The sequence below is a fragment of the Eublepharis macularius genome, chromosome 1 (assembly GCF_028583425.1).
Source record: "Eublepharis macularius isolate TG4126 chromosome 1, MPM_Emac_v1.0, whole genome shotgun sequence".
Taxonomy (NCBI): Eukaryota; Metazoa; Chordata; class Lepidosauria; order Squamata; family Eublepharidae; genus Eublepharis; species Eublepharis macularius.
This window is the reverse complement of record NC_072790.1, coordinates 18,198,293-18,226,056: the sequence shown is the minus strand read 5'-3', so window position 1 is coordinate 18,226,056 and position 27,764 is coordinate 18,198,293. Positions and strand designations below refer to the sequence as shown.

Below are 27,764 nucleotides of genomic sequence, written 5' to 3'. Positions count from 1 at the left end.
ATTTTTTTAGTTCAATATTCAGCAAAGGTTGATAGGCGTTTGCAGCATGGTTTTGCTGTCTGGTTTCTTAGTCATTGGTGTTGTTACCTATATCGATGCACTGAAATGTTCTTTCTGTCATTTATCCATCCATTTGGGAGCTACTTTGCCAGTGCAGTTCAGGACTGCACAGCTCCAGCCTAAGTAGAGTGAAATCACGGGGGCCTCTTCGCATGAGGTTGCCCTGCCCCTCAGTGACTGGGCTCCATTCAAAGTGTTCGTTATCACATACAAAGCCCTTCATGGCTTTGACTCCTCAGATCTGCAGGACCTCCTCTCTCCCTGTGCTCTGCCATAGCAGCTTCGCTTACCTGAACAGGGCCTTCTGCAGGTGCCACCCTTTAAACGGGTAAAACCAGCGGCTGCCTGTGCCGGTGTGCAGTCTTGGTGGTGGTTCTCTCCTTATGGAATGGCTTGCCTGATGAGGTTAGGAGGGCTCTTACTCTTTGGGGTTTCTGCAAACTGTGTGCAATAGAACTATTCAAGAGGCTTTTTTGCACAGGTAGGAGGGCTGCCGTGTAAGAAAATCATTCAGAAAGGTGCTTATGTAAAGGGATAGGGACTGTAATACTAATGGGTACTGTCTGTTGCTCCAAGTATACACCTCCTGGGTACTTTCCATGTCGTTTAATTTGTCATGTTAAATTGCTTTCTGCGTGATTTCAGCTCTGTGTTGGATTTCTGCTTGTTTTCCAATTTCTACTGTACGTAGCCTCTTGTATTGTTTGTTGAATATCCCAGCCCTCTGTCGTATTGACTTACACTGTGTAATCCGCCTTGAGTCTCAGTGAAAAAGGTGGATTATAACAAACACAAATAAATACATAAATAACTTTAAAATTTGAAGTCAGGCTCCTTTTCCTTTGAAATTTGTTTTGGTGTGCTGCTAACTAAATACATTTTGACTTTGTTAGGGACCTGGGTCCAGCATAGTGTATTACAGAGGCTCTCAGCCCTGATAACGTGCGCACTAGGACACCCGCCGTCTAGTTCTTGTGCTCTCGCTGCTGCCCATGCTGGGCAGCTTCAGTGGATGCTTTGGAGGGTTCATTTCAGGGGAGCTTCTCCACAAGAAAGAGCTGGTAGAAGCTCAAGGCATGAAAGGCCGTTATTGTGTCCTGCTTGCACGATTCAGTTTGGTAGCTACCTAGTGTTGAAATGTGACCTTGGTGGACTAAACTTCATTTAGTGAATGCAAGTAAATGATTGAATCAATACCTAAAACTGTCACTGAAATCACCAGGTGAAACTTTGCTACAGGAGGGAAAAATTAAAATCGTCACAGCCTTAAAATGTATATTTTGTTTGTTGTTAAGTTTCATGGTCAGTACACTTAGCCTGAAATAAAAGCTCTTGCTTTTTTGTACTTACATGGGGAAACAAGACACAAAATCTTCTCAGATATGCAAAGCTGAGTAGGAAACGATTCATGGAAAGCAAGTTAAACCTTTATTTACATCAAGATGTATTTGAAGTTGTTTGTCCTTACCTGTTCCAAATACGATTCAGTGGTGTAATTTCAGTGTAAAACCATTGTGGTAGCTCCCTAGTGTGAAGAAACAGGAGTTGTCTAGAAGAGAAACATGTTTAGCACTTAAAAATAAACATCATCCCTGATTGGGTGTGTGCACTTGTGTCAGTTTTCATATAAAATGACAAAAACATATCCAAGCAGTTAAAGACTGCCAGCAGTCAAGGTCAAATTCCATTACTTTTCATTAAAGAGAAAAACATAGGGCTGCCAGAAACCTAGATTAGTTCAAAAGTTAAATCATAGCAACAGCTGCTTCTCACACACACACGCACGCGTACACACACATGCACAAACACAGACATACACAAAACAGGCCTTTCCAATCTTGGAACCGTTTTATAGTTTTTCAAAAGTGGTTAAGGTATAGTCTTTTTTCACATTCATGTCTCCACAGTAGTCTGATAAATTGGTCCTTAACAAAGGGCCGCCTACACCCCGCGGGTTGAATTTTTTTCTTTGAACCATATTCCTTTGCGCTAGAGATTAAATATAGATACTTGAAAGAAAAGACTTAAATCTATTGGACGCTTTAGGCAAAACCGCCCTTGTAAGAAGAATCCTATATAAAAGTACATTAAATGGCAGTTTTACAAAGATAGATAAACAGTGACTGTAATAGTAATATATAACCTCTGTTGCATGTGTAACACAGCTGAAATTAATAAGTTCTGTGACTTTTTAGGTTAACATTTTATTGCATCATAAGCATTCATGGACTACAGTTTATTTTATTAAATGCATGATCTTTCATGGCTAATATAAACAAAATGTAGGCTATACATGATGAGCTCTGAACCATCTTTTGTTTGTTCCTTGAATAGGATTGGGTCAGTAGCACTGGAAGAGGGACATTTTAACTTTTGTCCATGTGTCATTTTGAAGTCTAAATTATTTGCTTCTCTGAACTGTCCTTACATATATAGGTCATGATCTTTCCTCTTGTGGGGAAACAATGCATGCCTCTGGAGGTATCCCCATAGGGCTCAGCTCAGCTCTTATTGGGAGCTAGGAGGACCGTGAATTTTTTCCCTATTCTGCAGTCACTCCATTGGCTGCCATTCAGAGTTGAGCCCAATTCAAAATATTGGCTACCACCTAAAAGCTCTTCATAGCCTTGGTCCACTGGATCCATGGGACCGCCTCTCTCCCTATATTCCGCCATTTGCTCATCTGAAAGGGTCTTCTGTGGGTGCCACCTTGCACATGGGCAAAATGACCCCCATTTTATGGAATGTTCTACCTGAGGAGGTTAGTAAAGTTCCCAGTCTCCTGGCCTTCTGCAAACAACGCAGAACTAAATTGTTCAAGAGGGCTTTTTACTCAGATAGGAGGGCTGTACTGTAAGGAAGTGGTCTCAAGGCATCCATTAGTAAAGTGATAGGGAATTCCTCAGGAAAGGGGTAGAGACCAAATACTTTACTACTAATATTGAGGGACCTTTGACTTCACTACTATCGCTATAAGTATGATCCTATTGGGTAGTTCCTATGTTGTTTAATATATCAGTCATGGACTTGCTTATGCTCTGTTTCAACATTCTTCAGTTCTGTATTGGATTTCTGCTAGTTTTGGGAATGTGCATGTATAAACCCATTACATGTTTATTGAAATGTCTTTGATATTGACTACTGACTCTCTCTGTTTAATCTGCCTTGAGTCTCAGTGACATAAATAAATAACAATTAAATAGAGCACCATGTCTTCCTTCCTCCCATGTTTGCCAAGGTTAAAGATGTAAACATGTAGTAGCAGAAATGGAGAAACTTGTTAGTTAAATCTCCTTTTCCCTAATGTCTGAAGTAGCAGGGGGCGGGGAGGTGGTGGCTCGTGAAATATATCTGAATTTCTTTGGTTTCTGCCGGATGATACTGAAGCTGGCCTACTGGCTGGGATCCAAAAGGTTACTATAGATGTGGCCAAGCCTTGGACATGCCCAATGATACATTAAAAACTCTTTTGAAGGATGCACCCCAGTGCCATGTAATGGCTTGCTTTAAAGTTTCAAGAAAGGCTTTCCGCGAAGCCTTTGGGATCTTGTTTGGCCAACTGATCCCAAAGCTTCCCTTGTGTGTGGTGGTGTGTGTCAAACTAGTTGGATCTGGGCCTTTTTAAAGACCTTTTTTTGCTTGCCATAGAGGTGATAATGGTTCTTGCTAGGGTGGATAAAAATCAATGGTTTTTTTTTAAAATGGATTTTTTAATTTAGATCAGATTTTTTAAAATAAAATATCTTTGAGGAAAAATCTATCTAAAGATAGTTTTCTTTTTAAGATACATTATAGTCCAAAGGTTATCATCATGAAATAAGGATTAGTTTTTAATTATGTGGCATGGGGCTACATAGCATGGTAAATGACTATACTGACACATTTGATAAAATAAGCACTGCAAGTCGTTCTTTCTCTCCTTGCCCTACCTTTGATGTAGAAGTGTGCACCCCCCCCCCCAATCTAGGCAATCCAGTTGGGGTTTCAGGGATCCCAAAAAAAACCTGGTATTTCAGAAATCCAGGAAAGATTAATTTGCAGGGAACCTACTCCTGATTGTCTTTTAAAGTTCCCACATTTTAGGAAGAGTGGACTCCAGGCTCCAGTTCTCTGGTCCCCTAAAGATGATGCCGCCAGCCACTCGCCATTGTTTCCAACATTTCCAAGCAGGCTGTCAGGCAGAAATACACAGGGGCAAGGCTTACAGTGGCCAAAGGCATACTCACAAATGCAATAGGAAGCCCAACAGAACCAAACTGAAGCAAGGGCATGGATGGAGTCCTCCAGAACCAAAGTGAATCAAGGGGACCAACCTCAGACGAGAGACTCATATCAAAACAGAGAATTCCATCCAAACCAAACTGAAGCAAAGGACTGTGTTGCAACTTAACCCAACTACACCGGTGTCACTCGCAGAAGCCGCGCAGACAAGAAGAGCTCCTGCATGGATTGGCCACTCACTCCCCCTCCCTGCCTCAGTCCTCCTGCCTCTGCTTCACTCCCTCCTCCCTCTCCCCTCTTGGAAAAAAAAAGCAGGAGATGTCCAGGAAGGAGCCAGCCAGAGGCTGAAGCCACATTTCCTGGATTTACCCAGATTTTTCTGGGGTCTGGCTCCAGGTTCCCAGATTGGATCTGGGATTCTTTGTTTTGATTTGGGAAAACTGGATTTAGCCAGAGTGGCAAAACTCTGGTTTCCTCCCAACCATGGATATGGATTGCACACCCCTCCTTCTGTGTGTTCTAAAAAGCAAGCAACTTGCTCTGTGCAGAGGTATTGTGCCTTGGATAGAGAGGATTGTGTTATCGTATTGTCACTGTGTAGTGCAAATAAGGTAGTTCTTATCCTGCTCTTTCATAGGTCTGTGAAATTAGTGTATGTTGTTTTTGTCTAGATTTGGCATGTACAACCCGCCAGAAAAAAAACAGATTTGAGAGCCAGAAAAGCTTCACTGCAATTTATTCTGTAGCCAGGTCTTTTAAAGAAGGAAATAACGCATATTTGTCCAAGGAAAACTTGTTTGGAGCAGTTTTTTTCACCTAATAGATGTAAAACAGTTCCTAAAATAGTCCACCTAATTGCTGGAACATTTGTGCCCCTTTAGTGTCTTTCTTCTCAGATGAATTTTTCCATGTGTCAAGATCTCTGTGAGAGCAGAGACTGCCCCATTATCTGAATACTGAAAAATGTTGTGTGTCTTCTAAAGCCAGCTCTGTGCCTGATGTGGCAATCCGTCTTTGCAGGCATGGGGCATCCTGTTTTTCTTATGTTACACCCAGGTACCTGTGTGCTCACAATTTGTAATCAGTACCTGTTACTTCCACCTCTCATGTTTGGTTTAGGAAACAGTGTGTCCCTGACCAGAAATGGCTGGTGTGGTGGCAAGTCTGAGGCCACCACTAGTGAATGAGAAGGGAACCCAATGCTCTTACCACCTGTTGGTCTTTTGCAGAGGCAAGGAGCTGTCCTCTCATCACCATGGAACGGTAATGGTTAGCTGATTAGCTAGCAATGCCTAGCATAGGATATTGTGCATGGAAACAAAGGCACTCGGGGGGGGGGGGGGGACTAAGGCAACAGAGCAATGAATAATTCCCCCACCAATATCACAAATAATGAAACAATATTCAAAAACAATAACCCATTTACTCTAGTATAACAACAGAAATGAACAACATCCCAAAGGGTATAAACACTATCCAATATCAATCCGTCAATCATATCGTAATCAGTAACACCAGGAACCAGAGTCAATTACACTTCCCAGTTGCTCTTTCAGTCAATTAAAGAACTGTCTCAGTGGAGAAAATTCCACAATGAAGTATGTCCAGGTCAATGAAGATAATATGATCAAAGCCAATGGAATACAACACCAGGAAAGGGAGAAGTAAATTTTGCCTGAGATTACAGATACTGTAGTTAATGGAATGAGACCAGACCAGATTCTTTGTAGTACGTTTACAGGATTGATTTATTATTGCCCCTGAGAAAACCTATGCGGTGAAACATTCTCTTGCTAGCTGTGTGTTGGGCGAAGTGACTTGCCAGCGACCTCCAGGACTTGACAGGACACAACAGACTGATGTCTGGAAACCTACTTCTTTACTTTGGATGTTGTTCATTTCTGTTGTTATACTAGAGTAAATGGGTTATTGTTTTTGAATATTGTTTCATTATTTGTGATATTGGTGGGGGAATTCTTCATAGCATAGGATATTGACCCGTTGCCTCCATATTGGACTTTTCTAGCCAGTTGTCAGCTCATGGCTCCAAAATGCTGAGCTACCCATCCTTGTTCCTCTGCTTACCACGCTGTGAAGCCATCCATTGAGGGCTTCTGGCTCTCCTGCCCCTCAGCCACTGCTCACTGGTAGTGCCTCTTAAATCCTTAACTCACTCTTCCGCTTAGCTGCTCCTGCCCATGGCAGATGCTACTGCTGCATGCGGTCTGGGGCAACTGTGTGTGTTGCCTGTACAAAAGGTGGTCACATCTCAGAATGTGAACTGTCAGGTTGACGCTTATGGTACAGCTAAAAGCATAAATGGATTTCTGAACATGCAACTCCCAATAGTTTGGTTGTTGTGGGTTTTCCGGGCTGTATTGCCGTGGTCTTGGCATTGTAGTTCCTGACACTGAGAGATCTCTGTCTTTTGGTGCTACACCTCTGAAGATGCCAGCCACAGCTGCTGGCGAAACGTCAGGAACTACAATGCCAAGACCACGGCAATACAGCCCGGAAAACCCACAACAACCATCGTTCTCCGGCCGTGAAAGCCTTCGACAATACATCCCAATAGTTTGTGAACTTTCTTGTTGATTGGAATGATACATCTAGTAATCTAGATGTATCAAAGTGTACCAGAATTTGTGAAGCTCCCTAGGGCAAATATTGGTTGTGGTGAAAATCTGAAAGGCTTCTGTAACTCTTGCAAGTTAAACATGGCAGCAAGCAGGGTGTGTGTGTGTGATTCTCTTTACCGTCAGAACAAGCCAGATTAAACTTGCTTACCTATTCCAGCATCCTGGTTCTCGTGGTATCCAGCCAGGTATATTGGGAAGCAGGGAATGAAAGCAGCAGCCTCCCTCTCCTCTTGATGCGCAGTAACTGACACACACAGGTGCATTGCCTCGAAACCAAGGTTTCTTCAGCCACTATTGTTAATAACCATGGGTAAATGTATTGGTCCCAGGTCTCTTGTTGGGTAATCAGGTAGCAGTGGTTTCAGGGGTGCCTTCCACCAGCTCCAGCCTTTCCTGGATAAGAAAATCTTGCCACTGCGGAACGTGCCCTGGCAATAGTGCACTCCACGTGGGGCAGCTCTTGAGGAGTGCCTGGATGCTCCAGTTGGTACAGAATACTGTGGACAGAATGTTGAATGGAGTGGGCTGGAGGGACCATATGACTCCAGTCTAGTCCTGTCTACACTGGCACACAATTCAGGGTGCTGGCAGTGACCTTTAAAGTCCCGTATGGCTTGGGGACTGGCTTCTCTCATAGGAACCTACCCATTCACTCTCATCATCTTTGGAGGCCCTGCTTTGAGTGCCCATGCCATCTGAGGCTAAATGGATGGCACCTGAAGAAAGGGCCTTCTTCTCTTGGAGCCGAAACTTTGGGACTTCTGCCCAGGGAGGTTTGTCTGTCCCCTTCTGTTGCTGTCTTTTGCCAGCAGGTGAAGGTTTTTTTCATTTTGTTTGGCATACCCTCCAGTAACTGTTATTAGCCTGCCTGCCTTTTCTTGCTGCTCTGTCCTTGTGTGTGTGTTTATTTACTGAATTATTTTTACACTATTTAAAATGTTTTACATTTTTTAATGTTCGCTACCTTGGGGGTCCTATTCAGATAGAAAGGCAATATACAATTTTTTAAATAAATAAATATTCTTCATGAATTTGCCTAGTCTTCCTTTAAAGCCATCTAAACTAGTACATGAATTCCTCATGCTGTTAATTACATAGTATGTAAAGAGGCATTTCCTGTTTTCTGTTCTGAATCTACTGCCTGTCAATTTCGTTGAGTGACACTGCGCTCTGTCTACTTGATTCACTCCATATATAACTCTATAATCCTCTGTTGTGTGCCGTCTTTACGGAAGGTGTTCCATCTCTTATCATCGCTACGGGAACTCCTTTTCCTGCTCTACAGTATCAGTTTTGAGATGAGGCCAGTATTCCAAATGCAGCCACTTCATAGATATATATGGGGTTATTAAGATCCTGGCTATTTTATTTTCAGTCCCTTTTCTAATCCTGTGATGGGATTTACAGTTTTTACTGCAGCTGCCTAATTAATTGACCTTGTTTTGAGTTGTCCGGCAGAATCCCAAGACCTTCGTCCTCGTTAGTATCACCAGTTCAGGCTCCTCCAGTCTATATGTGTAGCATTCTTTATGCCAGGATGCCCTGACATTGCTGACATTGAACTTCTTTTGCCATGTTGTCCTTCACCCAGTTTGAAGACATGTTCTTTGACTTTTGCCATCCTGAGTTAGTGTACTTTGCAAGGTGCAGAATTACTGTAATTTTCCAAGTTGGCCGCTTTACTACTGAGGTCCAACTCCAGGTCATACAAGAATGAGTTATATAGTATGGGCCTGAATGAAGGTTTCTCAGAACCGCAAGTTCGTGAGAACTGTCAGTTTACACTTACCCTTCGCAGCTCAGCTCATTTAACCTATGAGAGGATCTGTTTGCTTTCCCCTGGACTGCTAAGTTTACTCAGGAACTTTGACAAGGGACTGTGGAAATATAACTTCTGCTGGGTTACCCTTAATGAACTTGTGATGAACACTCTCAAAGGCTTCCAAAAGCGACATGGTGCTGCGGTAATGGGAAAATTCGGCTCCTTCTTCCTCTTGCACGGGTTAGAGAAGGTCGAGAAAGATGTGTTTTTCTCCCTTTCTCACAATACAAGAACTCGTGGGCACTCTATGAAATTATTGAGCAGTCGGGTTAGAACAGATAGAAGAAAATACTACTTTACACAAAGGGTGATAAACACATGGAATTCGTTGCCACAGGAGGTGGTGGCAGCTACAAGCATTGCCAGCTTCAAGAGGGGACTGGACAAATATATGGAGCAGAGGTCCATCAGTGGCTATTAGCCACAGGAGATAGATGGTATTCTCTTTGTGGGGAGGTGGTGCTCTGTTGTCTTGGTGCTGGAAGGAAGGCAGTGGGAGGGCATCTGGTGTCCTGGCCTCACTGACAGTCCTTTAGATGGCACTGGATTTCTAGCCACTGTGTGTGACAGAATGTTGGACTGGATGGGCCACTGGCCTGATCCAACATGGCTTTGCTTATGTTCTTATGTTCTTATGTTCTCTTCTGCTGGCAGCGTCCGAATGTGATTTTACCTGATTCCTCCACATTGTTGCAGGCTCCTGTACTCTGATGCATTTTGTTTGTGAGGCTCTCCCGACCCTCAGAGGGGATTCATGGTTCACGTGGCCATCTGCTGGGGAGCAGGGGTGGTGAAAGTGGGGAATAATTTTTCCCGCCTATGATATACGGCCACAGTCATTCAGGCCTTAGTGATACCCGCTTTAGACGGCTGTAATGACCTGTACCGGGAGCTGTCTTTATATATTTATGTCATTTACAGCTCGCCTTTCTCACTGAGACTCAAGGCGGATTACATAGTGTGAGATTGATACAATCGGTATCAAGGACATTTCCATACAGTGTCAAGGACATTTCCATAAACAATGTCATAGGATTTAACAAAGACGTTAGCAAGGATCCAATACAGAGTTGAAGAACTGCTGAAACAGAACATAATCAATTCTAGAAGTGACAAAAAAAAATTAAAAAAATAATTCTAGAAGTGACATTAGATAACATGAAGCACAGACAGTATATAGGTATACATATTCAAAGCAACAGATAATATGTAAGGCAACATAGTGGTGAAGTCTGTGGTCCCTAACTCATTAGCAAAGTATCTGAGACCCTCTCCCTACAATACTTTCCTGCTATCTGAGTAAAAAGCCTTTTTGAATAATTTGGTTTTGCATTGTTTGAAGAAAGCCAGGAGAGTGGGGGCTCTTCTGACCTCAGGCAGGCCATTCCACAGGGTAGGGGCCACCATGGAGAAAGCCTGTTTGTGGGCTGCTGTTGATTTCACCGATGTGCAGGCAAGACACCCTGTTCAGATGAGCGAAGCTGCTGTGGAGGGACATAGGGAGGGAGGCGGTCTCATAGGTATGCTGGGCCAAGACCGTGATGAGCTTTGTATGTAATAACCAATACCTTGAACTGAGCACGGTAACTGATAGGTAGCCAATGGAGTGACTGTAGGATGGGAATGGTGTCCATGCTCCTGCTCACTCCTGCTAACAGTTGAGCTGCAGCATTTTGCACCAATTGCAGCCTCCTAGGTAACTTAGATGGACTACCAATGTATAGTGCATTACAATAGTCAAGTTTTGATGTTACCATAGCATGGATCCAGGTGACCAGGTCAGCCGTGTCAAGGTAAGAAGACATCTTCAAGGCTAGAGTGTGATTGTAGTAAGCATTTTTTGCGGCTGCCTTAACTTGTTTTTCTAGTAGTAGTGCTGCATCCAGTATAACCCCTAGGCTCTTAACCGAGTCTGCAAGGGTCAGACGAGCTCCATCGAAAGTGGGGAGTACAGTGTCTTTCAAGATCTCTGCCTTCCCAACAAGCTCACGTTAGTCTTGTCTGGGTTCAATTTCAATTTGTTATTTTTCAACCATTTCACCACGCCTGTCAGGCAGTGACCTAAGATTTCTACTGCATCCTGTGGGGACCTGGATAGCAAATGGCCAGTTGTTTGGAACATGTGTCAAGGTGGTGGTTTTGGCAGGCCACTTTTCCATCACTTCACTGGATCCCAGTTTGTGTGGAGCCCAATTGAAAATACCGGTTATAGCCTTTAGTGTGTATGTGTACCAATATATTAAGCGCCTCTCTAGAGGGCCTGCTCTGAGTGCATACCCCATTTCCCCCGAACTTGTTGCATGGTGTGTGGCTGCTTAAGATGGTGTAGCACAGGTATTGTCGGACTCAAGGGAGGCATGCCTTGCTCCTCTCCTGTGTTAAGGACCAGGTCAAAGCAGCTTTTTAAAACCCTTTTATCGCAGAGCTTTTGTGATGCTGGCTGTGTTCATGAGTTGCTGCTGCTCCCTTCTGTTCTCTTCTGATTGTCCTCAGTTGCTTCCTTTTGTTTATATTGGGTTTAGCTAGTCTTTTGATGATGGTTGAGCTTTTTGTTAGCATCCTTGTAGATTAATTGAAATGTACATTATGAATATCTTAATAGGGGGTGGTTTTTAGAATGAAGGAACCTTTGTGGCATAAACGCCAGATTAACCTTGGTTAGTAACAGTCTCCAGAGGGGGCATTCAGACTTTCACAGCCTTTCCAGAGGGAATACTCAATTGTCACTTCCCAAGTCTGGATCATTTAAATGCGACTTGGAGGACTGGGTGAGGTGTCTGAATTTTAAGCAGCTCTCTTTGTCTTGGACGCTGCTGAGAAGTTGGTGCATTCTGTTCTGTTTCGGAGGCCTGGCCCTAGAAGCAAATGTTTAAAATGCTTTCAGATGAAAAGCAGAGCCTTTCTTATTGGGAACCCTGTGTACAGACAGCATCTTGATATTGGAAATCCTTTTCAAGTGAGATAAAAACACCTTCCTTGAAAGTTTTGGTTTCAAATGGTATGTCAGGAGCAAAAATGAACAGTATTACTATACAAATTATTTGATTTAGTGTCCCTTCCCCTAACCCCCCCCCCCCCCATAATAAAACCTTTTGGTGTTTTATTTTCTTTCACAAAAAGTCAGATATAAGAGAGAGATTTCAGGCAGTTGTAGGGTCCCTAATTGAGAATCTAGCCAGTGTGGGAGAGTCCTTGACCCCCAGTGGCCAGTGAGGAGATAAGTGAAAAAGCACGGTGCCATTGCCAGAGACTGATGACCTGCAGGCCCCTTTCCCCTCTTCCAAAAGCAATCTGCCCCTCTTTCTGTCAGGCTGGCATTTCAGCTTGGGGAGTTTTGACTGTAGGAATGTTTGTGGAGAAACTCTGGGTTTTTACTTCAGTTGCACAATTAATTGTCTTTGCATTTTCATTCTAGCTGGCATTGTAAAAAGGTGTTTGGAGAACACTGGAATGCTGGCATTTTACTGTGTGCTGTTAAATACAGTACTTTGTTTCAAAGTGGGATCCAAGATACTTCTTTTGTACAGTAAACATTTTATCCCATAGGGTGTTTGTTAGCACTTTTTCTTAACGTATGTTAATGTATTGTTAACATATTGAAGATACTCTCTTTCCCCTTTTTTGTAGGTGCAAAGCATTCTGCTTAGATAGCTAAACAATGGAACCGGAGATTATCCGAATGTACTCTTCATCCCCTCCACCACTAGATAATGGAGCTGAAGAGGAGGAAGATGATGAGTTTGGTGACTTCGGTGGATTTTCAGGTGCTGGTGGCAGTACCAGTGTAGGTTTTGACTTTGGTTTGGATTACTCCAATTCAAAGGAGGAACATGAATCTCCATATAACGCTGATTATTCGAACAGTGTGGATGGCATTATAGCCTTTACTCCTGCTAGATATATTAATGATTCAGACAGCATTACAGAACTTCAAAATTCTATTAAAGGACTTCCTGATAGTGCTAGCAAAGAAAAATGTGAATGTCGAAGACTCGGCGCATCCTTCAATGAATTAAACTCAGCAGAGGTAAACAGAACTGAGAGGTCAGAGGCACCACACTCTGAAATTATTAGGACTGATCGGAAAGCTGCAAGGCAGGACCAACAAATAGACAGCTATTATGGCAAGAGATTGCTATGTCCAGAAGTGCTAACAAATGGGTTTGCAGCATTGGATGCAGCAAATCCTCCAGGAGTTGAAGATCTGGACAGTATCAGTGACTCAAAGACATTAAAAACCACTAGCACTCATAGTATTGACTTAAGTTTAGATTCTGTGCCCAGCACGGTAGAGGATTTTGCAGATTTTGCTAAGTTTTCAAACAAGCAAGCAGCCCAGGTAGAAGAAACAGGAAATAAAATATGCAAAAATTCTAGTGAAAGAGAAGCACTAGGTGTGCATGAAAGCAATATTATAAATAGCGCTGGACAGGGGGAATCTATGAAGGAAGTAGCTTCAGATGGAAGCTGTGAACATGAAGGGGAAACTTGCACTGAAAGTGAACTGGTTTGCATTTCAACAACTAATGTAGTGATCCGTGAAGATGTCAAGGGTGAGGAGGACTGTAGGACACTGGAATGTGCTGATGCTTTCTCTTCCATGCAGACAAATGTGAATTCAGTAGGCACAACAGAAAGTATTGAAGGAAGGGGAGAGGGTGACGCTGGAAATAGCAAAGAACGTGACTTTTCTCAGACCAGTGATACCGCAAGCCTGCTAAACCTTGATGTAAGTAATGTTCAAGATCTTGGCTGTCTTCCTGCGGAGGAACACGTGCCCATTTCTGAAATAGTTAAAAATGGCGAAAGTGAACTTGGCCAAGCATCCCTTAGTGATTTAAATGAAGATGATTTTGGTGACTTTGGCACAGTAAGTAATGGGTCTCCTGCATTTGCTGATGGTGTTCAAGTTTCTGTGAGCCAAGAAGATCTCCAGACCCCTCTTGAGAAACAAATCAATAAGCCAAGTAATGAATGTGGGCCGTTCCTGGGTAGAAGTGATAGTCAGCAAATAGCCATGGTAGCGCCTTTGGAAACAAGTGATATTTCTCGCTCTGGTTTGGAAGAATGCCAGAGTGCTGGTCCAGGTTCTGGTATCGAGATGCCTCTGGCAGAAATGGAAAATGAAAACGATCGTGAGTTTGGAGACTTTGATTCAGTAACAAAACGGTGTCTAGATGCTGATGACTTTTCCGACTTCAGCTCTGCTGGTTGCAGCCAAGCTACAGAGTGGAACGCCTTTGAGTGTGATCAAAAGGAGAGCTGTTCGTGGGCTGCTTTTGGAGATGAGCAGATTGTGGGATCTCCTCATGAGCAAGATGTGTGGCCGGCACATAGGACAGATGCAACAGCTAGCTCTGAAGATTCAGTGTTGCACAAGACAGACAGTATTTCCATAACAACTTTCCATGGAAGTGGCAGCAGGCAACTGCATGAATTGCCAACTTCAGCTCAGGTAACTAGAGGAGTTGATGAATCGTGATGTTTTGAATAAAGGTGGTGATGCCTGAAACATATTTTTTCTCTAGCTAGCTTTATTCGAAGAAATTCACCCATGGTCTTGACTTGCTCTTGCAAGTTTATGCAAAAGCTGGGTTTGTTGGCTGGAGAAGCTCATAGAGCTTACTCCCAGGCATATTTGGGTAAACCTGCGGCATTAATAAAGTTTTCCAATAATACCTTTTTTTTTTTAAAGGTACACATTTGTTCTTAGATGCTGTGGAGGAAATTATGTATAACTCCTAAGGCTGCTGTGAGAAAACATTGTCATCCTGATGTCTTTGCCTAACTGTCCTATAGCAGGGGAAGGGTCCATGTCATGGGTCAGTGGGAAGAGGCTCTTCTTTGCATGCAGAATATCCTAGGTTCAGTCGCCAACATCTCCAGGCAAAAGGACCAGGTGGCAGGTGACATGAAAGGCCTTCACCTGAGACTGCGGAGAGCTGCTGTCAGTCTCAGTGGACAATATTGACCATGATGGACTGATTCAGTGTAAGATAACTTCATGCGTACTTAAGAATTTTGGAATGAAAGGATAATTTAAAACTGAATTGGCTCTCAGTGATGAAAAATAACAAAATAATGACGGCCAAGTTCAAGCTTCTTTCACCTAACCACATTCACTGCACATCATCAGATGGAGTTCAGTTTCACTGGCAAGCTGCCTTTAATGTCTTTGTACTCGAAGTTTTCCTTTAAAACAAAATCCGTGACTGTAACGGGTTGCCAGTGCAGGTGAGGCACAACAAGAGCCTGTGTGGTATAGTGGTTAGAGTGCAGATTTACAGTCTGGGAGACACAGGTTCAAATCCCCACTTTGCCCTGGAAGCTTGCTGGGTGGCCTTGTGCTAGTCGCACAGCCCCAACCTAACCTACCTCACTGTGGTGGTGTGAGGATAAAATGGGGGGCGGGGGGGATGTTGTAAACGACTTAGAGTCCTTCTGGGGAAGAAAGGTGGGGTGAATTGAAGGATGTAATTGCACTGAAAAAAGAAAATGGATTAATATAAACCTGAAACATCAAAGGCAAGATGCTTTAATATCCTTCACAACACATTTAATTGGATTTTCAATTGAATGATTCTCATTGGTCTGCCTTGCACTTAATTTCTTTCTCTGTGACATTTCAGAGAGGATGGAGTACTAGGGGCAATTGTGCACATGTTAGACCCACAACATTTGGCTTCCTGCCTGTGGGCAGCCCATTGTACGCATCTGCTGCTGTGCAAAGGATCAACATGGACAATCTTGGGTTCAAACATTTGCCCAGCAGTGTACAAGGCATCATCCAGCTGAGCAGCATCCTGAGTATTGGAGGGGAGCCAACACATGCTGTAGTAGTTAACGTGTCAGATTAGGATCTGGGTTCGAATCCCCCCTCTACCATGGAAGCTTGCTGGGTGACCTTGGGATAGGCTCACCCTCACAGCCTAACCTACCTCACAGGGTTGTTAGGATAAAATGGAGAGGCGAACAATGACAGTCTCTGGGTCCCTATCGAGAACAAAGATAGGGTATAAATGAATTAAATAGATAATGTATGTGGGAATTTCAGCTAGAAATGTGAAATATCCAGAAATGTTGGAGACATGGGAGGGAAATCTCCCCCATTTTGAGGACAACAGAAATTCAAGGGGAAGTTGAAATATATACAGGATTTCTTAAACTCATTTAAACTCATTTAAACTTAAACTCATTTTGCTGCTTTAATAACATAATATGCATCATTTATAACTTGGCTGGTATAGAAAATTGTATTAGGTGGCTTCTTTATGGAATTTAAAAGTAAGCACCTTGGTTGTCTCCAAGCAAAATTGTCTGTATACCCAGTACTAAAGCAAGAGGGAATTATAATCTGTTTGTACCCTGTTCTGTCTTAGCATGTTTCACTCATTCCAAATGAAACAAATCTTTTTTAGTTTAAATTTTTATTTTATTAATAAGATTAAAAGCTCACTAAAAGGGCAGAGAAACAAAAAAAAGTAAAGAAAAAAGAATACAAAGAGAGAAAAAGGACAAAAATCGAAAATAACAAAGAAAAATAATACATCTTTCATTTCCCATTTTTCTCTACAACACCTATAATATTTTAACAGACATTATACTTTTAGTTTTAATATCTCCAAAATTTACCTTTTCAATACTGCCCCCCTTCTATTTATTTTTCCCAAATTTATCTTCTTAGAAATCAAAATCACAAATCAGTTCATTTTTCCTTGTCTAATGCAGAAAGTCAATAAGGGGTTTCCAGTTAACCATGAAGGTAGATAATGTTTTATCTCTGATCTGAGCTGTAAGTTTAGCCATCTCTTTCAGAAAAAGCCTCTTTTTTTTTTTGGCACATTCCCAAAGTTTTCCAATTTTTCCCTTGAAGAAAACTGAACTCTGGAGGGTGGGGGGGATGGTTTTTATTGTGTTTTTCCAGACTTTCACATGTCTGATTTCACTCAGGTTTATGACTTGACCCTAGAACTAAATTGTATTTCCCTATCAAGAGACTGCCTCTTCACATCAACAGTTCACAACATTTCTTACTTTAAAGAACATTAGAATCACTTTTTTAAAGTTAAACTTTATCAGGTTTTGAGTAGGATTTTTTTAACCATTTCATTCAGTCTTCTATAAAAACTCCAATAGGCCACCACCTTGATAACCTAGAAAGATGTTTAAAGATAGAAGACCAATTGGTGGTCCAAAACTCATTCTGCTAGAGATGAACATTAATCTTGCCTCTGAAGGCAACAGGAGATTGGTAATTTGCTTGCTACCATACATTTTTCTCTCCCCGTGGTTCTTTATTTTTAGGAATGGGTTTCTTATCAGCTGCACTTTCCACTAGTTACTCAAGTTGCTTCCATGTGGAGACAATTCCCTGTTGTGCTCTCATTGCTGCTGCGAATGCAGAGGCAATTTCAGTGGCAGCAGAGCCTTCAAATGGGGGGTGGGGTTCCTCTGTTCTTTCCTCCAGTTCCTCTCGTGTTCACCCCCATACACCCAATGCCACCTGAATGTTTTTAGGTGGCTTAAAAAAATCAGCAGTAGGTATATTGATGCAGTGTGATACTGCTATAGCATTATTCTCATTGTCAAAAAAAACCCTGACACAAAGCCCAGTAGTTGGTGGGGGGGATAAGATGGAAGAGGAAATGGCAAGGAATGTAAGTGGGGAGCTGCAGAAATCTGCCTATCTACACTCTTCCCCAAACAAATGTTCAAGAAATATTTCAAGAAAGATCTGTACCAAAAAATGCTGGGAAATATTGGAAGCTGAATTGCTGCAGGACGGTGTCATGTAGAAGCAAAAAAGCACTCCGCTGTTGGCAGGGGAGTACAGAGCAAAACCTCCAAGTGGAAACCTTTGTGTAGCAGTGTGTTGTATTACATGAAAGAGGTACAAAGAGCAATGATGTAGACGACTGTACAACTCCATATCTCCATCTACTCCACCCCCTGTACCATTATTCAGTATAAAATCTGAATTCATTAATTTTCTGATCTGGAGGTGGCCTGTATGAATATATGTGACATGCCGATGCTGATGGGGATAGGGAGGGGAAGTAAGGTGAGCTTATGCTCTGTGGGAATCCCTTGATGCTTAGTTCCGGTTTCTGCAGCAGACTGGATCAAGTGGTGCCCCGCTGTCAGACCCTTTTTCAACGAGATGTGCCCAAACTGAATCTATAGAAGGTAAAGAACACCTTCAAAATCTGTTTCTTTGCTGCAACGTTTCCTTTTCTCCAAATAGCCTGCAAGCTGAGACTTGGTGGTTGCCCTGGTTTCTCAAATGCCACAAAATGCCCTTGGCACTGGCAAGTATTTGGTCTCATGTGAAACAGGTATATAAGAAGAATTAGGCATATACTGTACACAGAACATGTAGAATGAATCACTTTTGTCTAATACTGCAGCGCTGAACAATGAGAACTTTTGGACATTTAATAGACCTGCCATTGGACATACTCCTCAGCTGTCAGAAGTTTTAAGAGACCCTAAACTGCTCTGTGCTAATAATTCATCCCTTTTAGCAACTCAGAGGTCTGAGCCAAAATGGCTATTGTCATGAGGTAGCTCTTCCCCAAAAGTTTTCTGAAAAAATTATCTAATGCCCTAAATAGAACATGAATCGATTTAGTGTGTTTTTGACATAGTAAGGAGATTTTAAAAATAACTTATGTTACCTTTGTCTCAATTGCAACAAATACTGGAATTGAAATATTTGATTACAGGGAAAATGCCCAATCAAGTGTGGCTTTAAATATTCGAACAGCTTCAAACCTTAATGTGGAAGTTATTTCTACTGGAATAATCCTGTAAAAATAGTATTTAAAGAAAACCCGAAAAGCATTAAAACTATTGACACACAGAGGCTATGATCCTAAGCACACGGACTAGGAAATAAATCCCATTGGATTCAGTGGGATTTGATTTGTGTATGCTTGCTGTTATTTTAACACACTCAAAGAGTTGTGTGAACTGTGCTGAAGGCGGCCATTCATCTGCTCCATTGGGATATTGCAGTATCCCTTCCACCATGTCTGACGCAACAGGGAAGGATGCTAGCCTTCGGTTTTGATTTGGCCTCCAGAATCATGCGAAATCATAACTCGATTTTGAAAATTTGGATTATTATATGTTTGTAGTTTAATCTCCACCCCAATACACAAAATCAGTAAAATAGACAAGCGTTCTCTTACAGTTCCTTTGGGATAATCACCTGAAAAACATTAATTGCTACTTTGAAACCTCCACAGTATTTAAATAATCAGAATAATTGAAATCAGTATTTCTGGATTTACACTGCTTGTTTTCTGTTTATGAGTTGGTGCTTTTATTAGAAACTAAAGGTGTATTATTTAAACTTAGAAATTGTCTCTGTACAGTCACAGCGTTAAGGACTAGCAGCAGATTTGGATGAGGAGTTAAATTTAATAACCTTGGCTTAAATCCAACAGTCTGCAGCCTTTACGGAGTGAAACTTCCCCACTTCCACCTTTTCCTACAGCCCACTGAACACCCCCCTCCTAGTTTCTCTCCTCAGGAGTAGCTCTTGGGGCAAGGTTGGAGTCTACAGTGGTGGGGAGAATTGTTGCCTGCTCTTTGGCCAACAGAAAGTTGTTTTGTCAGAAGAACTGCATAGTTGGAGATATGCCATTGAAAAACGATGTTTTGAATAGTCTGTGATACACACAATGTAATTATGGGCAGAACTAGTCACATTTAAACAATATCCATCTAATTAGCCTCCCTGCCCGTCTCCTACCAATGGGGGACGTAGGGTTCATCTCTTCCCCCACCCCTGCTATGTTTGGGGAGTTAGTTTCACCAACCCACACCTCCAACCCTTTTCTTCCTTGGAGTATGGCGGGCGGGGAAACAGGGAAGGATGCCCCATCTGGAATACTGAAATTCATGTTTGTACTGAGATGTTATTTTATTGTTTTTATCCATTGTAATCCATTGTAATTTATTTATGATTGTCACCTGCCCTGAGCCTGTTTGTGGGGAGGGCGGGCTAAAAATCTAATCAATCAATATGTCCTTGGAAATGTAGTACGTTGTCTGTAGTACGCTCCTGAATTGTCTCTATCAAGCTATAGATTCTTCATCCTGAGCATTTCTTGGAAAGCATTTTACTCATTTCAAAAGAGATTATTTTCATAGGAGCATTTTTCAGGAGTTTATTTCGTTTTTATCAGTGCCTCTCTGATGCCCTTTTGTTCTTGCTTCGGTGGGAAGGCATCATGCTGCAGAGGAACAGACAGCCACCAGCGGAATGAAGGGAAATAGCTTCTAGCCCATTGTTACACCCAGACTTTCTGAAAGGGGGGGGTGGGTTCAGCAGAAGAAAACTGCATTCCAAATGTTTCTAGCCTCCGCACCCCCAGACTTCACATTTCTAGATGATGTTCAGTGCAGGTATACTGTGTGTGTGTTGTACGTGTACGTACACATACATATACCACACCTGATTCCAAGGACTGCTGCATATAGGGCTGAACCACATGTTATACAGCAGTCTTATGTAGTAGTCTCTCAGCTTAAAACAATGAAAATCACCTCCAATAAGCTGTGTGTTTGAGTGAACCAATTGGTGGGAGGGTTGCATTTTAACCCTTCCCCTTCCATCTTTCGGTTCCAAATGCCACATTACCTCCGTGTGCCTGTCAAAAGAGGCCCCCGGTATTACTGAAAGGTGACGAAGCAGTTTGGCGGTGGTGGAGGTTGCTCAGCCACCCCCCAGCTTGGTGCTGCTGTTCATTTAAACACATACGCAAAAGACTTGCTGTGTCATGGGGTTTTTTTAAAATCTAATATAAAGTTGACTTCTGATGAGCTGTGAATTGACAACATGTAATCAGCAGCTTGGATCCAATAATACGCAAGCAGAAGCAGAAATGGCCCTGAAGCTGTTCCGCTTGTGAAAGATTTTTGTGCAACACCTAGTGCTTTTCTCCCTATATATTGTAGTGTGCACAAAACATTGTGTACAAGTGGGGATAAATTAAGTGGCTACCGTGGTCTTTTTGTTCCACTTCCCCTTATGCAAGAGCTCTAGCACAAGTAGAAATCTTGCCCTGGATCCAACCCAGTGTAAGTCCACTCACCTAATGATCGTTTTAAGCTTTTTTGAATATTTTGTTCTGTTGTTCTATATGACAGTTTGCGCCCCCCCCCCCTTGCAAAAAAGTTATATTCATTATTTGGTATTCATCTGGAAATGGAAATTTATGCTGAACTCAGATTTCTTATAACTGCTTATTAGAAATCTTAGAAAATTGTTGATTCCGTGTGATTTAATTCACTTCTGTAGTCATTCCCCTGATGAAAAGTAGCCATTACTCAAACTGTTTTATTGCACCATTGGGATATACCCATTGCCCCTTTTGTGGGTTGTCATTACACTTTTCTCTCTCCAAGTCTGATGAGTCCTCCTAGATGAGACAAGGAGCTCAAATCCTCGTTCACATTAAAACTGTTCTCCTCCCCTCTTTGTGAATTGGCAAAAACGGGCATCCTCCTTCAAAAACCATCATGAACTTGGTCAAAGGCTTGATTTTCTAAGCACCAGGATAATGTTTCTAAGCATCTTAGCAGACTGGCACCTGGGGCTGTGATAAATTGCTCCAAGTGTTGCGCATACGGATGTCCAACTTGAAATGTGAAAAATGAAGTGGATTTTTTTCACCCATTCAGTTCCCCATCAGCCCTGATAACATCACTGACTCTTGATTCCGTATATTGTATTATTAGGTGTTAAATGAGCATTAAAGGTAGATACATCATTGTCTCCCCTTATTAGAAACAGTTTTCCTGCCTTGGTATTATCCATTGTTTAGCTGAGTCTTGTGGACAGATCTCTCTGCCATCTAGTACTAACCATTTGAGCATTGCATACTGTGTCGTGTACATTTGCTAATATCACAGGAGTTGACTGTGAGAAGGGGGTAGTGGAAGATTTTGTTACAATTCAGTTTGTATTGCATCGTAGTATACTTTCTGGAAAACATTCGGAATGCCCTCAGTAGAACATGATCTAATTTAGCATGTTTGTTTTGATTTGTATTTAGTAATTTTTAAAAAATAATCCCTGTTAATTCTGTGTCCCAATATCAACAAATACTCATATGAAAATAATTGATTATGAAAAAGTGTGAATTATGTGTTGCATCCAAGCTAAGGGGGTTGGTGGAATTCCTTCCACAGAAGGTGGGTGGAATTCCTTCTTTTTGAAATTTTCTTTTTTTTAGATATAGTAATTGGTTCATCTTATTTTCTTTTTCTCTTTCAAACGAGGAATTCTCTTTGATTTCTTAGAATTCTTAGAGATAATCACCTGATAAAAATGTGTTTGGAAGCAGATTTCCATATGACCAACAGTCCTTGTGGAAGTGTACTAAAAAAAATCCCACACTGGCATCTTGCGCTGTGTTAAATTGCATCCCAACATGCATTTCCCTTTGCGCCAGATGTGCAAGTGCTTACTAGGCTCGATGTGGTTTGCAGTATATATCTAGCACTGTTTCTTGCTCAAGTGGGGCTGCTTTCTGTTTTCATCTCCATTCATGCAGCTCTAGATCCATCCAGTTAATTACACCCATTCGTCACTATTAATTTTATGAAACAATGACTATTTAGAAATGGGAAACCTTTTTTGGAAAATTTCCTTCCCCGTATCTCTGGCATGCACAAATTTATTTATTATTTTTCTTAACTTACATCCCACTTTTCTCCCCAGTGGGGACCCAGAGTGATTCACAACATTCTTTTCCTCCATATTACCCTCACAACAACCCTACAAGGTAGACTCGACTGTGTTTGACTGCCCCGGGGTCACTCAACAAGTTTCCATGGCAAGAGTGGGGATTTCATCGTGAGTTTCCAAGATCCTAATCTAGTATGCTAAAAGCTGTACCACACTGGCTCTCATCTCTGAAATGTTAAGAATTCAAGGTATTACATACTTCTTTACAGCTCCAGCATCTATTACCTAAGGTTTGTTCCTGCAAGGCCAATGTTACGTTATGCCTTTTAATTCCAAATGCTAGCACCATGATAACGTTCCAAGGCATCTTAGCAACCCGGCACCTGGGTTGCATTGCAGGAGATTGTCTCTCTGAAATTAGATCATCAGAATATCTGGAAAAACTTCCTCAGCTTCCATACCAATTTACAAGTATGAGTAAAACCTGTCCTCAGTGCTTCATCATCCCAAAGACTCCTTTGCCTTTTTACAATTTCTTTCTTCCCGTTAGTGTGTGCTTGGACTCTTGATAAAGCAAATTGACTCCACGCATGGGAAACTGCGGACACATTTTGAGAAAGGGGTATGTGTGCTTGGGAGTATTCAGAGATTGAGGTGTAGAGTTCATATGTTAAACTTGAAAGAGAAAATAAACAGAACATTGGTAAATGTCTTACTGTGTATACAACTGTTACTTCAACTATGATCATGTTGGATGTTTATAGCCTTTTGTGTTTTCTACAATACATTGATCAAATCTTTGTTTAGACTTTATATCTAAAACACGTTATTGTGTTTTCCTCTCCCTTACTCTGAAAAACACTTTTATGATTGTCAACATTTTTGGTTTTGACTGTCCTGATGCAGACAATGCTGTTAAGTCGTCTAGAACGAATATTTGAGGCCTGTTTTCCTACTGTACCTGTTTGTGAAATAGAAGAAGAGATTGTTCCTCTAAATCTCTTACTGGAAGCTGGTAGTACTCCTGGAAGGCCAGCGGAGCCCTTGTCAGAAAGGTACAAATCCTTTCATGTGATAAACATAAGTAAATATCTGGAGACTGTATGGCAGGGGTTTTTCTTCAGTGGGCTCAGATACGAATGCAGTATTAGTTGAGTACACTTTAAAAAAAAATCATTGTTCAGTGCAGTTTATCGTTTACAGCTTACGTATGGTTCCCCAGATTAATCTAGCTTCTTATGTACTTAGAGATGTGCAAATGATGTTGTTTAATTAGGATGCGGCTTATTGCTTTCAGTTGCTTTCTGATTACTTATTAATATTTTGAATCCTAAGTGGCTGCTGTGGATCAGCCCAGGGCATTATTTTCCAATTAAAAGGAGAAACAGTAATTGTTCTGAGAGCCCTCTACTAGCCCCTCCTCTCTCTAGAGGTTTTGTGCTTAGGCGTGAGGTTAATCGGAGTTTCTGAGCATGCCACCAACCATTTAAAGACTTGGAAGAAAATGGCTAAAGCCACCAAGTCCTAGTTTTCGTCCCCTTCTGTTTTACACAATTCATAATTCGTTGTGCAGGGAACTGCTGGACGTGTGGGCGGAGCTTCAGGACATTCATGACGCGTATGGACTGCGATACCAGTGGGGTGGTTCTCACAGCAACAAAAAGCTGCTCTGCTCCTTAGGAATCGACACGAGAAACATAGTGAGTGATAAGCCATTTCTTCCATTTATCTGAGCTGCACTCAGTGCAGACAAATGAACTGCTGTTGGGATATTTAAAATGGCACATGGCTTTATTTCCAAAAGTTTCTTTATTAAATTTAATGCGTTAGACACGCCCCCCCCCCCCGGATCCATTCATTCCTCTTGAGTTCCTCTATCCATTGCTGTTGAAGCCAGAGACTCGGAGAGCCTCTTGCACACAGTAAGGTTCCTTGTACCAGAGGAAAGTCCACCACTAGCAGAATGGGCCCAGGGGATCCAACCCTGTAAGAAGACAGAAGAATATATTTAGTGTCTTAGTTAACATATTGTAGCATAATCATAATGAACTATCTTTTTAGCTCTTCACAGGCAACAAGAAGCAACCTTTTATAGTGCCCATGTATGCAGCAGGATTGGTAAGTTAAGATTCATTTCAATAGTTCTGTTCAGTTGCCTAATTTCTCAGCTCGAGCTCTGAATTCATAAACAATAATCAATGGGTTGTAACTAATGATGTTAGTAACATTAGATAGCGTATGTTGTTCCTTTGCATTATGATAGAATATGTTCCATAAATTAAGGCGCTTTCAAATTCAAGGTTTGCCTTGCCTCAACCCGGGCCAGGACTTCTTTGGTCCTGGCACCTTCCTGGTGGAACTCTCTGTCTCTGGAGGCCCGGTCTAAACAAGATTTGTTAACGTTTTGCCCGGCCTGTAAGACGGAGTTGTTCTGTCAGGCGTATGGGGGTTGAGGCAGATGAATCATCCAATCGGTCTCTCTCAGTGTGTGTGGGGGGGGGGGGGAATATGTATCCAACCCTACATTTCTTGAATCTTAACCACCCTGCCCTGTGGGCCCGAAGTGTGTGGTAGAGGCAAAATGTACTACCTGTTATGTCCAATATTGTATTTTATGGCTGCTATCAATGTTTTTAACTTTTAATTGTTTATGTATTATGTTGTAAATCTGCTTTAAGCCTGTGTGCAGAGAAAGGGGATTATAAATTAAATAAATAAAGGGTCCTATCACGCTATGAAACTACCATCCTTAAATAAGTAAAATGTTTTGCTCAGATACCCTGGAGTTAGGTTTCAAATCCTCAGTGCAGGAGAAATTATCAGGCCTAATGTGATGGATGTAGATAGGGTAAAGTGAAGTATACCCCACCTGGCCTTTTTTAATGAGAGTAGTGTTACCTGCAAACGTGGCTAAGGAATTTCAGTTTTGGTTGTTGTGGGTTTTCCGGGCTGTATTGCCATGGTCTTGGCATTGTAGTTCCTGACGTTTCGCCAGCAGCTGCGGCTGGCATCTTCAGAGGTGTAGCACCAAAAGACAGAGATCTCTCAGTGTGACACTGAGAGATCTCTGTCTTTTGGTGCCACACCTCTGTGACACTGTGACACTGAGACACTAAGAGATCTCTGTCTTTTGGTGCTACACCACTGTGACACTGAGAGATCTCTGTCTTTTGGTGCTACACCTCTGAAGATGCCAGCTGCAGCTGCTGGCGAAACGTCAGGAACTACAATGCCAAGACCACGGCAATACAGCCCGGAAAACCCACAACAACCATCGTTCTCCGGCCGTGAAAGCCTTCGACAATACAATTTCAGTTTTGTCTTCATAGCCCCTAGGATTGCCAGCTGGGGTCATTGGTCTTCTATCAGCTATAAAAGAGAGTTTAGAACTCTCTCCCCAGAACCATAATGACCCTAGTTTTGGGAGAGAAGAGCAATGGGAGGTAGAAGCAAGATCCCTTAGTCATTTTATTTGCTTAACTTTCTAGGTAAAGCATGCTCAACTATGGTGAAGAATTCAGAGGTAGTTATCCAAGGGGAAAGGGTTATGTAGAGCCATTTTCCTGGAAACTCATTCAAGACCCTTCTCTTACCACTTGGGCCAAGCAAAGTTTTTTCAAACTTCTGGCTTTTGCATGTCCAGGGAAAGAGTGAAATGAGGACAAAAGTTCTGTTCATTTATGTCGAAATATCTAAACTACCTTGCACCTAGAAGAAAGCCCTCAAGGACTTTCTTACTGCAGATAAAAAGAATATCTTGCTTTAGCCAGTTGGTTTTCTGTTAGTTTTCCTAAGCCTTGGAGGATGAGACTAGCTGAGGGTTTATCTGGGATTCCTGGATTTGGTGTTTAGGCAGTTTGGTTCAGATATAACTAAATGAGGTTGCTGTTTATAAAGAGAGGCAGGAGAAGGTGAGCCCAAGAATTCCCCGTGCTCACTCATGTAGGACAAATTACGATTTAGCACTGCACCTGAGCCAAACCAGGATTTTCCTTTGAGTACATTTAAAAACCATCTTTAGCAACCTGAATTTCCCAGATCAAATATCCTGATAATCTTGTCAAATTTGGGGGCGTGTCTTATTGGCACAAATATCTTTTGTCTCTCAAGTTAAAAAAAATCCTATAGTAACTTCTATTCAGTGTTTGGAAACCAAAAGTCCTGCATTTCAGTTTTCCTGCATTGTGCATCTGTTTGTTTGATAAGTAGCTGCCACAAATAAAACACATGAAAATATAAGCAAAGTAAGGTCTTGGCTTAATGGGTTCATGTTCTGGGTTGTGATTAGCTGCTCTTTGGTTAGAAAACAGAATCAGGGAAAAAAGAGATAGGATCAAAGTTTGTGTTTTTCACTCTTATCAACATAAATACAAATTAAAAATGCAGTAACTAGCAAAAGCATTTCTGTTAATGAAACATTAATGATAATAAGTTTAGGAAAACAATACTTTTATTTTTGCAATGATGGAATATAAACCTACTTTTTATGTTAAAATAGTCATCCAGGCAGTATCCCAAAGTCTCTCCGAAAGGCCATCCGAGAATATTAGGATTTGACTAATTGTTGCTCCTAAAGGAATCAGACCCTGAAATGTGCGGTGTCTTAATTTCTAGGGTATGTTAGAGCCTACTAAGGAACCTCTGAAACCAATATCTGCTGCAGAGAAAATAGCTTCAATAGGACAAACTCTCCCTGTATCACCAGAGATGAATATATGTACATCTGATCAGTTCCAGGTAAAAGAAAGCAAAATGCTGCTCGAGTGTCAAAAGGCTTTGGGCGTATGCGCAGCAAATGTCCTGCCCTGCAAATGCTCAGAACCTTTCGGTAGTGTGTGTTGGCTTCTGTTGCATGCCCCGTTCCCCTGTGCCACTTCCTTGGGATTTGACCTCAGCTAACTGAAAGGTGACTCAGAACTGAGCCTCTGGCTGCCTGTCAGCAACAGGGAGATGCACATCTGCTAAAGGCTGCTGTGACCTCTTTTGCCATAACTGTTTGCTGCTTTCTAATCATCTGAACAAGCTACTGTGACCATGAGTTCTACCTTAATAGCAGGGTGTCCAATTAACATTACAGTGCCTTTGTCTTAAAACTGTTGGTGCATATCCAGAAAGGACTACTGTTTTCCCCCTGTTGCATTCTTAAAAAGAATCTCCTTGGAGGAAGAAGAGTACGTGGGTGGGCGTGTTTCCCTCTCCAGTATTTAGGAATACGATGAGATAAAGTACCTGCTGGAATCTACTTGTACCCCCAAATCCGAACATAATCTACGAAGACCTAGTTTATGTGTGTATGCTGGGAACGTTATTTTGCATCCTC

At 41.9% G+C, this 27,764-nt stretch overlaps 1 protein-coding gene across 3 annotated transcripts in view; it reads left to right on the top strand.

Moving 5' to 3' along the window:
- AFTPH (aftiphilin) overlaps positions 1-27,764 on the top strand; it is a 55,360-nt gene that overhangs the window by 9,691 nt on the left and 17,905 nt on the right. For all 3 annotated transcript variants that reach the window (XM_054977417.1, XM_054977426.1, XM_054977408.1), the window contains exons 2-6: positions 12,370-14,197; positions 23,351-23,499; positions 24,018-24,144; positions 24,506-24,562; positions 27,059-27,181. In XM_054977417.1, the coding sequence (XP_054833392.1) occupies positions 12,401-14,197; positions 23,351-23,499; positions 24,018-24,144; positions 24,506-24,562; positions 27,059-27,181 (2,253 nt within the window). In that variant the 5' untranslated portion in view covers positions 12,370-12,400. The remainder of the gene's footprint in view (positions 1-12,369; positions 14,198-23,350; positions 23,500-24,017; positions 24,145-24,505; positions 24,563-27,058; positions 27,182-27,764) is intronic.